Source organism: Syngnathus typhle, linkage group LG11 (assembly GCF_033458585.1).
Source record: "Syngnathus typhle isolate RoL2023-S1 ecotype Sweden linkage group LG11, RoL_Styp_1.0, whole genome shotgun sequence".
Taxonomy (NCBI): Eukaryota; Metazoa; Chordata; class Actinopteri; order Syngnathiformes; family Syngnathidae; genus Syngnathus; species Syngnathus typhle.
In genome coordinates, this window is record NC_083748.1 from 9,332,826 (window position 1) to 9,348,821 (window position 15,996).

At 43.1% G+C, this 15,996-nt stretch overlaps 1 protein-coding gene across 3 annotated transcripts in view; it reads right to left on the reverse strand.

Moving 5' to 3' along the window:
• LOC133162098 (plexin-A1-like) overlaps positions 1-15,996 on the reverse strand; it is a 115,816-nt gene that overhangs the window by 37,331 nt on the left and 62,489 nt on the right. For all 3 annotated transcript variants that reach the window (XM_061291040.1, XM_061291038.1, XM_061291039.1), the window contains 5 exons: positions 14,451-14,551; positions 12,573-12,696; positions 12,086-12,239; positions 11,283-11,382; positions 6,313-6,427 (listed from right to left, as the gene is read on the reverse strand). In XM_061291040.1, coding sequence (XP_061147024.1) covers positions 6,313-6,427; positions 11,283-11,382; positions 12,086-12,239; positions 12,573-12,696; positions 14,451-14,551 — 594 coding nt within the window. The remainder of the gene's footprint in view (positions 1-6,312; positions 6,428-11,282; positions 11,383-12,085; positions 12,240-12,572; positions 12,697-14,450; positions 14,552-15,996) is intronic.

Consider the following 15,996-nt stretch of genomic DNA (forward strand, 5'->3'; position numbering starts at 1 on the left):
CACTTAATGTGGGGAAGGGCTGAGGAAAAAAAAAAAAAAAAAAAGAGCGGGAGAGCGTGGAACAACTTAATAAGGCTGCGACATGTAGAACAGCGCAGGAGCGAGCGAAGCCGAGGAAGAAAGGAGACTTTGAACCTTGAAAGGGACTGAGATTGTCCGCCTACGCCCTTCGCTTCCGAGCAGAACCGAGCGGGGAGAAGGAGCGGCAAAGATCAGGAGTGAAAGGGAAAACAGCGTGCGGAGGAATCACAGAGAAACAAGAACGTGTGTTATGAATGCTATTTAGCGAGGGGGGGGATTATCAAAGTCAGACCGAGCACAAGCTTGTGATGTGTCTTCCTCCTAAACATGCATCCGGATGTGTGTCCATGCTTTAACGTCATACATGTTGATTTCATCTTCTCCGCTATAATCCTCTATTCTTGACATACTGGAAAACCTACACAGTTGATCCTTTTCAACATACATGTAGGCCATGCAGAAATGTGCTTTTTTTTCCACCCTCAGTGAGATTCTTTGTTTCCTCCTTATGGAGTTTTGTGGTGTGGGTGGGGGCCTGGCACCCCATTATCATGCTAACCCAAATATGTCAGCAGTAATCACGTCGCATGCTTTTCAAAGACAAACTTTGATTCAAGAGGTACGCTGTGACGTTTCCAAGCAATGACTCTTCTCGGCGCCGTATTTTATCTCTAATGGACGAGTCAAAATAATTAGCCAAGCTTGTGTTTGGTACGATCGTTATAGTCTGTCGTTATGGTTTTAGGTGATTTAAATGAGCCAATTGAACGCGCAAATAACGACCAAAAACGCTTTGAAGTTTTTAATTCTGCTCCATGCGTCACATGCAGTATGTATATTTAACTCCTTCAGTGCCAGACTAGTTCAAATAAACGTTTGACGTCTAGAGTCGTCAATGGCAGTGAATGAGTTAACTAGGAGCATCTTTCAGGTTTTCACTTTACGGCCCAGAACCCTTTTTGCATTTCTCTTGTTTCTACACTGTAAGAAAAAAAATAGGTGAACTGAAAATTCCAAGGCAACAAACGTCCTTTGTATTGTTCCGCAACTTAATAATAATCTAATTTAAATTGCTTTAGCCCCTCCCCCCCAAATTATTATTTTTTTTTTACATTGATACAATTCTATTAAAACAATTGATTAACTGGAAAACGAATTCCCCGTAATCACTGAACTCAGTGGCAGCGGACTCGAGCGACTGCCGATGACTTTGTTGATGGCTTTCAGAACTCAGCACGATGACAAGATGACAGACAGGTCAAATAGTCTTGTAAGGCTGAATGACGCATTCATTACTGAGCAGAGTGTCTCCTTCCCCCTCTTTTGCAATACTTCTCCATCTCAGCAGGCAGTCGCTGCTACCTATTATCATATTCTTGCCTCCTTTTGAGCTTGTTTTTCCTGCGGCTCACATTGCGCTATTATTTGCCCGTCTTCCTCTAACATCATCCCCCTCGCTCAGTGACTGTGCAGTTATCTCGTCCTCTCACTCTCTGGGTTGGATGGAGAAAATGCAAAATTCATCTGTGTTCACATTAGGCAGGCTGCAGAGATGAAGATTTAATACAGTCTGAATAATTAAACCGCGGGGACCGGTGACTGACACAGACACACACTCGTATGAAAACACACTTATGCGTGTTCCGAACCTATGATGTTACTAATTCCTTTGCCGGGATATGCGTGCTTATATAACGTCCTCGATTTTTTTCTTCTGGAAGATCACACTGATTTCAGTCGCTATTCAAAACACTGGCTAATCCTTACATTTCTCCTTTTTTTCTTTCTTTTCATCTTCATTACAAGTTGAGAGAGTCCATGATAGTTAAAAATTAAAAATCATTATGCTAGCAGCCATTCCAACAAGTGCATCATTTCTCGAGCCTTCTAGCCCTGTTGTCTACACGACAGGGTGGAAAGAGAACACACCATTTTCGATTGCCCAGTGTCATTTTAGGAATAATTCATGCATTTCAAATAATCTGTAGAGGAAATGTTTTAAAAGCTGCAAAGGAAAACGCAAAGGATAAGCTGTGGGACTATAAATAGCCTAAAAAGAGACGGTGGGGAGGAGGAGACACACACACCTGCATGCATGACACATCATGTACGTGTAACACACACACGTGCTCAAATGCACGATCAGAGGGAGGAGAAGATCCAAATTACACACAACACAATGCGTGACACATTACAGAGCTAAAATACAAATACACTTAATCCCCTCCCATATAATCCTCTATTAACAAATTCCAATAACATGGACTATGTATGTGTATGTTATTCTAACTTTCCAGAGGTGTCTGAAGTATGCTGTAAGTGGTTTGACAGCTAACGGTGGTGCACCGCTACCAAAGTAAGGGTTAAATACTGGCTAGATACGGTCCAGTGAATATCCATCTGGCGAGGAGAGTACGCGCTTACTTCAAGCTTCCACTTCCACATGTCTTCTCCCTTCCCGCTCTCTCTCTGTAAGCTCATGCAGCAGTTGCAAAATACATTGCGTCACTCTGACTGTAATCCCCTGCTTGTTACAGTTCCTTGACGTGGCTTCTTGCTATTGTCTTCACCCCCCCCCCCCTCTCTCCCCCCATTTCATTGTGTTTATATCCATCTGGTTTCAATTATGGCTGGTATGTCTGTCTTAAAATACCCATGCTGCATGGCGCGATATTATAACTCACTTCTTCCTTGGTTGGTCATTGATTTCTTTGTTTATATTTCATGAAATATGGCAACTATGTTTTCAATATTTCACAGAGGCACGCACTTGAGAGTGACTCACATTTAGGTGGGAATAAACTCTTAAGAGAAGTGCCCAAACAAAGACATTTGACGCTTTGAGATGGGAAGCTGCGTGAAGTGATAAAACAAAGGAGTTAAAAATCATTGGAATGGTGGTGGTCAAGGGATTGAACGACGGCACCTAAAACATGATATGATCACAAACGCGGGGAGAATGAACGGAAAGAATAAGGAAAAAGCGGGCCGAGGATATAATGGCCGAGTATCATTCAACAAACATCCCCCCAACCCAGACCACCTTCTCCCAAACCCAGATGGACCCCGCAGCCCTGAGCTGCTGGTTGTGCTGTACCCTGATAAGAAACAGTCACACGTGTGCATGTGTGACTGCACATATGCGTGCAGATTCAAGCCCCTCAAGTGGCCTTGGCTTACAATGTGTGTGTGTGTGTGTCTGCCCTGTTCAGTACGTGACTACCAGGCAGAGTAAACTGAGTGTGCCAGAATGTCACGGTCTGGGGCCTTCACACCTCTGTCGCAAATAGCCCTGTCAGCTCAGCTATAGTGTGTTTTTGTGTGTGTGTGTGTCTGAGAGAGAGTTAAAAAGTATTTCTATGGTTGTCGAAGAATGTGTGGGTAGGCTGTGAGCTATAAGTGCACGTGCTTATTTAAAGGGTGTGAATGATAGAAAGACAGAGGCCGAGAAAATGTGCTCATGTTTTGTTCAGAGCGCAGACTAGACGGAGCCTCGGTCCATGTAGTGTCAAAGAGCAATGTGTCATACGTAAGCATTACATGGGCGTAATTGGCAACAGATAGGAGCACTTTGTGAGCGTAAGCATGTGTCTACCAGGATCATTTCAGAAATGATTTCGCTTCTCGCATGTGGTGTGCGGTGATGTGCGTGTCTTTTAGTGTGTCAAAGTAAACCGTCCTTAACCCCAATTCTTAGTGATGAAAGGCAGGTGACGTTCTGGAGAGCCACAAAATGATCTTGGCTCGAAAGAACAAAAAGACCGTAACTAAACGTCAGGATAAAAGAAAGTAAGGTTTTAGATCCATTTAGTTTAAAATAAAAATGAAATGATGTTACTGGAATTCTTATACACCATCAAAATGTTTTCAAGCTAAACAATAATGCCATAAATTTGTCATTTTCTTCTATTATATAATGACTTTCTACAACATTAAGACCAATAAAAAAAATCTGTACTGCATCAGTTGAGATCTCTAGTATTACTAACACCGAACACAATGGTGACCTGTGTTGAGTGCCCCAAACAATCTCTGCAGAGGACGACTGACTGCGAATGCACAGTATCCCCAGAGTTTCCCCTAGCAGGATACAATTAAGCCTCGCCTTGTTTGCTCGTGCAAGACCGGACTGTGTTTTGCAGCCAAACACACATGTCTTAAATGAGCTAAACCCAAATAGCTAATATTGTGTCTGGTACTCATCAAGACTGTAGCATTTCATTTCAGGGATGACAAAAGGTGAAGGAGAAATAAGAGAGAAGCGTGGAAATGATAAAAGAGCAACTTGAAGGGAAGAAATGAAGCCCCGCCCCCCCTCAATATCTACCTCCTTTTTACAGCCTACTCCTAGTAGGCTTGTTTAATTACGCTTCTCTTTTTCAGGTTCTATTCCCTGTTAGTTATTGAAAGATATTATACAGCATTTCATAAAGTTCACGGCTAACACATGCGATGTGCAAGAAGAGGAGAGGGCATTTGAATTATGTTGCCATGGCAACACTTACTGTGAAAGCTATGAGGAAAAGACTAGAGTAAGAAACAAATTACACTACAGTTCATAAATGAAAATGTTGGATATTCATTTATCATTGCCAATGTAACCATCGTGAGACGCAATGATTACATTTCATTAGAGCAGTGGAAACTGAATTATGGTGTTAAGCAAGGAAGGAATGTGTGTGAGCATTTTTTTTTAGTCACAGAAAACAGTCTGGGTGAAGTATTTGGTAGCAAATGAAAAGTGTGTGTTTGAGACAACTTGTCGTGGGATTTGTGGGGAAAGAAGGGATAATGTCAGGTCATGCGAAGCAAGGTAAAGGAGAGGTGAGGGAGGAAGGAGAGACTCAGAGGAGAGAGAAAGATGGGCCTCGGAGAAGGGCGGGCTAAGTCTAGCCTACAGCAAAGAAGTGTACCGGTCGGGCCACAGAGAGTGCAACTAATGGATATGGCAGCCCAGAAAAGGATGATGGATGATTGCGTGTGTGTGTGCGTGCCCGTCACTGTCAAAGTGTTTACAATTCAGCACGTGAACGACACAAAGCACCGTTGTCGTGTGTGTGCATGCATGGGCGGGAGATAGACAGCGCACATGATGGATTTCCTTGTGGAGAATGTGACCGCCGGTTTCTTGGGCCAATGAGACGATAGCAGATGTTTTGGTCGTATCACCTCCTTTCCAGCTCGCCTCTTTCATTCGTCCTCAATCTCCCTTTTGTGTCTTGATTTTGTCAAAGTCCGTCCGTCTCTGAGCCAATTTCAATTAGTTTGTATGTTTACTCGCACTTCTCCCATGATCACTGCAGGCCTTTCCTGTTTACCCATCCGTCGGGCCGCCGGCCTCTCTCAGCTCAGCAACGCTTTCCTCATGCCTCGGAGATGGGTGCACTAATCCGCAAACGTCGGCTCTGTGAGGCATGAAGGCTCGGCCTGCGTGTTGTTTCGGATAAAGTCCGAGGCTTTGCTTCTGGATGTTAGTGTTTGAGATTCTCCCTTGGGTCGGTTCAGAGGGGAGATAAAGGGGGAAGTAATAGGATAAAGGTTGGCCAATTAATAAAGGCCGATATAACATCTTTCATCTACGTTGAGATAACAGTGAGAGTCCAGACAGAATGCGTAGCCTACACGTGGCCTGAATCAGATAAGATGAAGGCACGACTGTCCGTCGGTCGGGAGCGAGACGCATTTCCATTCAGAAGTTGATTTGAAAATGAGAAGATATGCATACATTGAATACATTCATGAGGTGGAAAAAAAAAAAAGGAACAGGATCAAACAGCACTGTGTACAATACTAAAATTGGTGCATGCATTTGAGCAGTTGTTAACGCTTGTTATGTTTTACACGCAGCCTGCTCAAGCAGCTATTCAGCACGATTGATATTAGCTTTTATGCTAATGCAACATTTGCTTATGTAAAAGCAAGGCAATATTTCCACGGACATTTATTCATTCTCGGCCTGCTTATGGCTTTATGGGCTGCAGCGGAATTATTACTGTTGTGTTACAGATGCAGAGACACACAGCGGTGTGATGAAAGGAAAGCTGAAGCAAAAATTAAAGTGGGTGCGCACATTAGAAAACAATTTGTGGTTTTATTCCGAGAGATTAAATTTGCATGTGGGTAAAGTGCTCCCCATGGACAGTCTTTATGGAGAAGGTAGCGACATGGAAACATGATACATTCTTGGTATGCATATGGGGTAGGATAAATTCATAACACGTTCAAGGGTGGAAGACAAAGACACAAATATTTGCAGAGGAAGTAGGCCGTACAATTTGGGGCTAAACTTACCTCCGAAATGTTAACTCGACCCTCTTGAAAGGAGCAGTCGTTGGCGTTCTGGGTACACATGTGTCGGTACTTGCACCAGTAGCATGGGAATGATCCGTTGACACACGAGAGGCAGCTAGAACATACAAAACGCAGACGTGATGAATGTTGCTTAGGCAAAAATAATAACTAATACACAGCAAAAGATGGAATCCAAAGCAGTTTTACACAGTTAAGGTTTTACACCCGGTTTGAACATTTTACAGCAATTTATAACGTTTCTAGTCAAATTTTGTGTGTGAGTAAAAATCCTGGAATTTGATTGCTCAATTATATTTGAGTATTTATGGAACATAAAGGGGAGTATATTTCTCTCCGATTTTTGGGGTAAAATAAATCTTTTTCTTACACGCTGTCGAATGTGCACTTTGTCTGACCTGCTCCGCACACCTTTCGCCCACCTCATTTTTCTCCCACCGCAGCCCTTATTTATCACTAAGAGCTCAGCGATTCTCGTTGCAACATGTCCACTCTGCTGTGCATCCATTTCAGGAGTTTTTCTTTGTGTGTTTTCATCATTTCATGCCTCCAATCCCTTTCATTTGCCACAGACTCCGTTTTTCTTTTTTTTTTTATTATAGGCTCTGCCTCCCCATGTTCTTTGTCTAAAGCCCTCTTTCATCCGCGAGGCTATAATGCCTCCACCATTTTTAATTCACCTGCTCCGGCAGAGGTGAGGTGGAGATAGACGGGCTGAAAGAACATGATGGGAGAAAGAAGAGATGGAAACGGAGCAGAGATCAAAAGCAGGTGGATTTGCCTGATAGACGCCGAGACGCCATCCTATCGTGGGAGAGGGAAAACATGTAGCCTGCGGGGCTCCGTTTGGGGGTCTCACAGGGGATGGAGGGGGGCAAAGGGAGGAAATATTGGCCTGCAAGTTATTTGGCTGCTCTAAGTGTGTTCACATGTGAGGGGGGAACTAACGGTGGTGTGTGACAGTTTCAAGTGCACAGTTCATCAACACAGCTTCGGGTTATTGGCCATTTTTGGCCCTTGAGACATATTACACTTTACAGAAACTCATTTACATGCAAACCTCGAAGTTTAATGTTACCAATATGACTCTATGAATAAAACTGTCATTTAATAACAAAGCTCTCTAACCTATTTCGTCTTCAGTGCACATTGTCTCTGTATGACTTATTTTGCGTTCACAAAACTAAATGAGCATATGGTTTATTCTGAATGTAATAAAATGAGACAATTGATACAAACCTGGATTTCTGACAATAAAAAAAGGAGGTGCTTAATATGCATGCCGATTTGTAGTCAAGCACACTTTCCACAGTACGTCCGTCCGAGCTGCTTTGAGTACACTTCCGACAAGCACTCGAACATTTTTTAACCCTTCGTGAAACGCTAGCCACCGTTCCACTTATCCGCATGAAAAATTTGAGTTTCATCTCCAGCCTATATACAAATCCATCAAACCCTGACATGGATTCATTTGAATCAATTAGAGCGGCTCGTTTGTTAGGTACGCACTTTAAGCGATCGTTTCCAGTGAGGGCCCCTCCTTTTGAGCAAGATCAGAGGCCGGGGCTTAATTCAATCCCACTGCTGCTTTAATTGACCAATTTAGCATTGTGCTGAGAGAAGCTGTCCATTTACAATGAGGGATGAGCGGCTAAGGAAATAACAGGCCTCTTAATACCGCACAAGAGCAAATAGGAATTTATCATTGTTACTAATAAATAGAGGGGGAATGAGTAGGGCACGTTAGTTTAGCTTAGCATAAAGTCCCCAGACTAAACCCGGCTTCTTGAGACAGTTTTTTCAAGAAAAGAGGTGGGTGACGGTAAAAGTAACAGATGGTACAGTCTATACCTTGGTTTTGGGGTCACAATTCACCAATGGCTTCAAAATTGGAGCTCAAAACATTCAAAATGACGAACCCATTGGAGACTTTAATTTTAAAGCAATCATCTAATATCAGTTTCAATTGTTTCCACAATGCCAGTTCATGAGGAAAATATTTCTTTTTTGTTTGTTGTTTTTTTAAGGCCCACCATTAGAGTAGGTTTCATTGAAATTCAGCAGCTTGCCAATTTAACAAGTATCAAAAAAAAAACGAGCAGCAGCGTCAGCAACAACACACATCTGTCACAATGTCCGGATAATATTTGACTTTCATCTTTTATTTAAGTCAAATCAGTCTCGCTCGTGTCCCAGTGATAGAAATAACGAGCGAAATGTCAGCAGGTTGCCGATGCCAACTTTTATGGTTGTGCTCTTTGAAATAGGAGCCGAGTCATTACGGGTGCCACCCAGGGCCACTAAGCTATGTTTGACAACCCCCTGCTGCTCAGTCTTTGCTCCCTTCAAGTGACCAGGGGTCTCCCTTCCTTGGGATCTCACAGATTCCCTTTTAGCCTAGGTGCAACTTCGCCCTGAGCCCTACCAAGGCGCATCGTGGAATGTTTGATATTTGTCTATGTATCAGCGGTGGGCTCATTCTTTCAGCCCCCCAAGTGTTGCCTTATTTCTACCCCTTGAATGGCCATCAGCTATTATTACTCAGAGGATTTGAGAAGCAGCAGACAGGCCCCATGCTCATAATGCGAATGCCTATTCAGATGCTAATCCACCAGCACTGCCTCGAGAGCGCCAGTACTATTATTGCAGACCTGGAATAAAAATACAACCCAAATACCAAATCATTCCTCAACCCGCAGTCAGTTTGGAGTGTTCAACACAATCACCTGACCTAATGAGGTCTGTTTGACAGCACTACTCTCACCAAAATGACTTATTTATCGACTACCGTTTGGAAGGGGAGTTTAATAATTTACAGGTTGATTTACATCTGATCCCTTTACCTAGCGAGTTTGTGAGTAAATACACAGTTGACATGCTGAATGGAACAAATATCAAATTTTGTGCAGTGCGCTGTCTCAGAAAGGTGCAAAATGATCAGCCAGTTCCACTCCAAAAGACGGCAGTTCTGATCAGTACTATTGGAACTGGTTCCTGTCGCCTAAAATGACAGTTACATGCGTGATCATTTTTCCGTGGTCAATCAAGGAAATTTGGTCATTGTAATAAACTCACAAAATATGCAGAGCTGTACCACGACAGGTACTGTAGATCATTATAACCCCGATCCCATCCTCCCAATCTTAATAAACAGAGGGAGGAGAAATGAGAAAATGCTTATGGAAATATTTAATTACAGCGCAATTGTGGCCGTGGGTGATTTTCTATTTCAATCTCAGCAACCCTTTAACTGAAACAGTGGGAATTCTAATTACATTATGCACTATGCAAATGTATGGCATTTTTGAAAAGGCAGGGGCTGAAACAATCAGTTGTATAAACAGGCAGGAGGGGTGTATACATTTTGGAGATGGGAGGTTGTGCAACAGTGGAAGTATGAATTATTAAAAAATATAATAGGATAATGCCAGGGTTCGGCACAACTGTATAAAGGAATATTAATGAAGAGCTTGCAAATGCGCGTCCATGTTTTGAGAGTGTCTGTACGGTGGCTTCCTCCACACCACTTAAAGGAGCAATTGGCTGTGAGGAATGGCAAGTGAAAGTATGGTGCACATATAAACTTGGCATTTTAATGCAGGGACTTGAAATCATTAATACCTTTTACCTTGAGGCCCAAGGGCCACTACGCCTATATGGAACAGAGTGCCACCTTAAAATGGGATTCTTATCTCTGCAGCTTCGCTCACCATAAAAGTCAGTGGAAAAGATGCAACGTGGCATATCTGTAACTTAATTAAACATGTCCATTACATCCCTCAAAGGCCATATTAGATCGGCCCTGGGAGTAGATTTAATCAGCTCATTGGGGTAATAGCCTCAAATGGGAGACTCTTTTAGCTCGCTTCTTGTTTGAGGCTGCTTCCGTACGAGAAGGAACGTCATAAACCTTAATGGGACTTTGTATTGCAATACATCCAAGTGACACCTTTCATTTTAATTGAGTATACTTTCTCAGAGCATAAAGGTTTTTGCACTACCTCGGGAATGAAAAGGCACGCAGAGTTAAAAGCAAATATCACCGCGTCCTTATGGGAGATGAATTAAGCGTGATTAGACATTGTAAACCGCGGCGCCCTTAACCAGCTGGGCTAATCGCTGCGGTTTCGGCGAGGGATTCACATACTGCGACAGAAGTTGTGTGCAACCAGGTCAAAGGTCGAAGTGACAGATAAGGTGTCCGAGACATTCGGTGCTTAAATGAGCAGTAAGTGACTGAGCGGGGAGAAGTGTGGCTGTGCATGTGAATGTACGAGTGTTTTTGTGGGCAATCCTCGAAGGAGGCTCAGCTAACATCCAGAGGGAAGTCAGAATGGAGCCCTGCGGTATCCCGGGGGCCTACTGGCCATCTGCTGCCCTGGGGCTAATACCCCACCAGACGTTTTAGCCTCCACTGGATCAGCCATGGGTGGACAGAGGGAGAGTCTGAGACTCATGGGCGGGTAATCGGGGTGATTTGATTCAGAGCTGAAGGATTATTTGATCCCGGCATCAGACACTGGACTGAACACTAAGTTAGAGAGCTGTGACTGTGCAAAAAAAAAAAAAAAAAACGGAGGGCATCCTACTGCAGAGGAGACTAAGAATTAGAGAATTAGTGAGAAACAAGGTTTGTATAACAGGTCGTCCAGTAATGAATTAATAATAATACAAGATTTATTAGTGTGTCATGGGTTATGATAACAAGACTAGAATTACCATCTCATATCACAATCGTTACATATGTACATCATGTTCGATTTTTCACTCTAAAGGTAATGCGATAGCCCGTGTGGACTTAAAAGGAAGATGGGTGTTTATTGTGTGAGTCATCCCATGGGAAAAGAGGACAGAGGGACGGAACATGTAAAGCGAGAAGGGAAGAACTAAATGAAACCGATGAGAAAATCCATATTAAATGCCCGCACGATTAATAAAATGTGGGAACTTACGAATGGTGGACACTGCAGTTGTAGAAGACAAAATCGACGCTGGCGAACTTCTTGCCTGTTTCCTTGGATTTCAGATAAAGCTTCACCACACGCTTGTCACCTGAATGAACGATAAACAATATGGAAAATAAATAAATACCAGGAGCAACGTTTGGATACTGCAGCTGGAGTTAAAAAATGACAGTGCCACTGGAGAAAACGTCCACGTTGCATATATTTAGGTGCTTGGAATCCATTCATCATTTGTGTGGCAAAAATAGAAGCTGACATGCACTATCTCTGCTAAAACAAGAGGAAGCGGATACGTCTAAATACAGCCATAATCATCGATTCCTGGCTTTGAAAATAAGTTAGAGGCACAAGCAGTGTCCTTTAGAAGGAAAGAAAAAATAAATAAGTGAAACTGACAACGGTGCATAATGCATGATAATAGGAATTCAAAAACGTGGCTATTTTCAGGGGAAAAATGCAAACTTGAGTTAGGAGGCTTTGAAATGGAACGGCCAAGAATTATTGGTAATGACAAGGTATTCTGGATAGAGTCACACTCAGCAAATCATCTAATACTGCTAAAAATATTTTCTGGTAGCTGCACAGCTGCATCCTTCTCAGATTGCACAGTAGAAAAAAAAGACCCCTCAGGAGGAGACATCAGCCCATGCTGATGAATTAATAGCAGCAAATAAATTCTGGGCACAATGCAGAGGGGAGCATATGCAACAAAACTTTAAAAGAGACTCAGCAAAAGCAAAATGGAAGATCCTCTGATTAGTGATTTCATCACCCCGCTAAACATATCCGACCTTTGTTCCGTGTGATGGGGATGACGTCACGGGCTGAGGGGGACAGGCAGTAAATGTGTCCGCCTTGGATCAGTCCCTCGGTCTCCACGTAGTCCTCGAAGGAGCAGTTGACCCCCGCCGATAGATCAGGCACGTTACGAGCCTGAAGGACCAGCTTTTGAGAGAGGGAGAGCCAGGCAATCAGTGCAAGATCAATGGAAGGACACGCTGTACATGGATTGTTATAAGATATGACATGGGGGTTAATGGGCACTGGAGGGGGGGGGGGGGGATTGGAGCCGGACTACGTGTGGGTGTGTGATGGGCCTGGTAATTTGTGTGTGCATCTGTTACAATGGCAGCTATTATAATTATAGCAAGGTTAATGTGTGTGTTATTGTGCACCAAGAACCAGTTGGGATCCATTTTTAATATTAGAATCAGAATGAGTACCACATTTCATTTGTATAGAACTTCTCAAAGAGAGTTAAAATATAAAAACACGTACCTGCACTTCCGACATAGTGACGGAAATATTTCTGGGCTGAACGGTGAGCTCCACACACTGTCTCTGGTCTGATGCGAACCTCTGCGGTTCTCCCGCCCTTTCACAACGGTCCTTTCGTGAGCATCTTTAGAGCAGCGGGAAAGGAAAAATGGAGCGATGAGAAAAAAAAAAGAGTGATGAGAAAGAGACAGGGGCAAAGATAAGTGTTTTGGTGTTATGACAATCATTTTAAACATGATAAAGAAGCAGAACAATCACCTTCACGCGGTAAACGAGAGCAATAATAGAAGACAAATTGGCTAATAGCTCGCCACGGCCATTACGGCAGGCCTAAACATCATTACCCTGGTGGCCTTGACATTTGTGCAAGAAACACTAAGCTGTGTACACCCACACAGCTCCTCATCTGTTCACTTTACAGTCCCGCCCAATTTCAACTTGTCAGGAAATATATATGCAACCATTAAAGTTTCACTGAGCTGTAAAAATGATACAATTCAAACCCAGCGCATAGCAAAAAGGGTCAGCAATTTCCCCTTTGCTTATTACCAGGCAGCTGATGACGAGGAGAAAAACAAAAGCATCGCCGTGCAGCAGTTTTACTATTAGCTATTCATAATGCATTAGCTATCACTTCACCTCAGCGTTAACAACAACTGGTCCCAGAGGTGAGTGAAAAGAGCTGATGTGGCACTCTGAGAAGGACTGACAATAATGGGGAGGCGGGAAAAAATGCTAACTGGTTCCCTCCGTGAGCGGCCCCCGTCCTCTCATTTAGTTAGTCTGGTCGAGGCGTTTGTTCGATCGCCAGAAGCCCCTCCGACTACTCGTAAACTCACACACAAAGACTATTAGGAGATTTTTCTTTTTTGCTGCAGCTTGTGTGTGCGTATTTCCTAAAACCCCCTGCATGCACGTGCCCAGCTCAATTCTACTGTTGATTGAAACTACCATGGCTATTAATAAGATGTGGCTAAAGGCACCAGAGGCCCGAAACGAGGCTTATAAATAATTTGCCTATTAAGATTTGCCCGTTTTTATCCGCAGGGCCTTTGCCAGATTTGGCAACACAGTCAGCTAGAAAATGAGTGAGCTGCGTTCATGACACACAGTCGAGATGTGGCCCAATGGCAGGTTATCACTGGTTCAAGCCCGTCACCATGTTGTCATTTTAATGACGGAGGGGCGGCACACGTGTGATTGTGCGTGCCTGAAGCACAGACAGCTTGCTGATAAGTTGTCTAGTTTTAATTAACACGGCCGGAAACGGCATGAGGCCAAAATGCTCACGGTCTTCTGGATGTAGTCTAACTTCCTGTCACCTTGCAATAACGTATAATTACTCTTGACACTCACTAGCACACAGTTTGAAAAAATTGGGGATAGGTAATCTTGCCACAAGCCATCATTGGTACTTTGTTTGGCATTTAGAACATTTTAAACCTTGCACCAAACCCCATTAAAATTATTTACTGTTAATAGTGAAAACAATATTCAAGTAAGTATTGTAACTCAATTGAGTTATTGACCAAATTCTAGGTGAATTATTTGGGCGTAAATGAAGATATTAAGCATGAGACTTTGTTAGGATGTAAAGGAAAATTGAATTTCTCAATGAACGCATACAGAATGTATATTTGTTTAGTCGAAATAAATTATCTGTTTCCCTTTTTTGTCTTTGACTCTCATGGCACACTTCTGGACCACACTTCCAGGGAATCAGCCATATATTCAACAAAAAACATTCACATTAACTCAAAACTTTGGCCGGGGAAATGAATCGTAAATTGAAACAGGATTAACTGTCTAATAAAGTAGTCAGGATAAATATAGCAAAAGTATTTTGACTGTTAGAAAACCTCAATAATCAGTACTTACACATTGTGGAGGACACACCACCCACAGTGAGGGTCTCTGGAGCCTAAACACTCCCCGCATGTCGTGTACTGTTCGCAACTCTCCACTGGAACTCTCACCACCTGCAGAGAAACCAAGCGGCACAAATACAGAAAGAGAAGGTTAGTCGAGACATTAGTTCTCCATTAACTTGGCTCATGATGAGTAATTGACAGCGTACGTGGTGAGCCCCCCGCAATGCATGCTGGGAGACACGACAAGTGATCACGGATTGTATGGTGACCTAAAAAAAAACATTGGGAGACAGGGAAGCCAAAGTGTGTAGACGTCGCGAGACAGACTCAAGGGTTTGAACAAAGTCGGGGTAACAAGGTCCTATGTGACAATGTGTGTTTGTGTGTGTCACTCATTCAGATGCATGCCAGAAGTGTGGGTTTGCTGAGGTGCCAGAAACACAAAAAAGTGTCCTTCACTCCACTTAAAGGTGTTACAAGATGATTCACAACATGCTCCCTGCGGATCAGGAAGCAGGACTATTTCAAGATATTTTCTCACTTGATGTTTGACAGGAAAATCACAAGCATATGTGCAACAAAGTGGACATGACCTTGTGTGCACGTGAATGTTTCTCGGTTTGAGAACGATCATAAAATTGTTGAAAAAAATATATATTGGAATGTGTCCCAAAAAGTGTATTAGAACATGGTTTGAGCGGAACCGTGATTAACTTTTCCTCGCTAACGGGGTCCCCGAGTTGCTGAGTAACTCGATCCCTGCGTCCTGGTGTGTGAACATGTGTGTACCTGCGCTTGTATCGAGTTGCTACTGCAGGCTACTTTAAATCAAGTAGTGCACTAAACTTGCTTATTAGGGAGAAACAACATCTAACAAACATCCCCCGGCTAACTAGTGTGGTCACACAGGGATGTTATGAGAACCAGCTTTCAATGGAATGTGGGGGCAAATGGGGGGGCGTGGCTTCTTCTTATGAAGTGCAACCGGGGTGTATGATATTGCGGAATGAAAAGAGGAACACAGACTGCAGGAGAGAATCCAGGAGCACAAAGGAACAGAGCAATGAAATATTAAACTTGAGGCCAAGAGTCCCACGTGAGCTCCAACTACAACAGATATGTAGGACAGATGTGACATAATGGAACTCATTTGTGCGCCCCAAAGTCTGCCTACAATGTTTTTAAAGGAACAATATGGCGCAGAGGGAGGCATAATAAAAAGAAACACAATTAGATCCAGAGAGCAGTCCGTAGAAAAAGTGAGCGAAGGTAGCAGAGAAGAGAAGAGCGGTTGGATGAATGAAAGCGTCATGGAAGACAAACACGCAAAAGAGGGAATCTATGAGGAGACGGGTTACGGTGGCAGACGCTTACTATGCGTCATTGTCGCCATGAGTGTCAAGCCAGATTCCATTTGAAAGGCGAACTGAACAATGTCTACAAGAACAACAGTGTGAACGAATAAGCAGATAATGGCGGCAAAAAAGACACCATTTCTCAGATTGGATTGTGATTTAACAAAGAGGAACGCAAGAAGGATTTATCACAGCTCT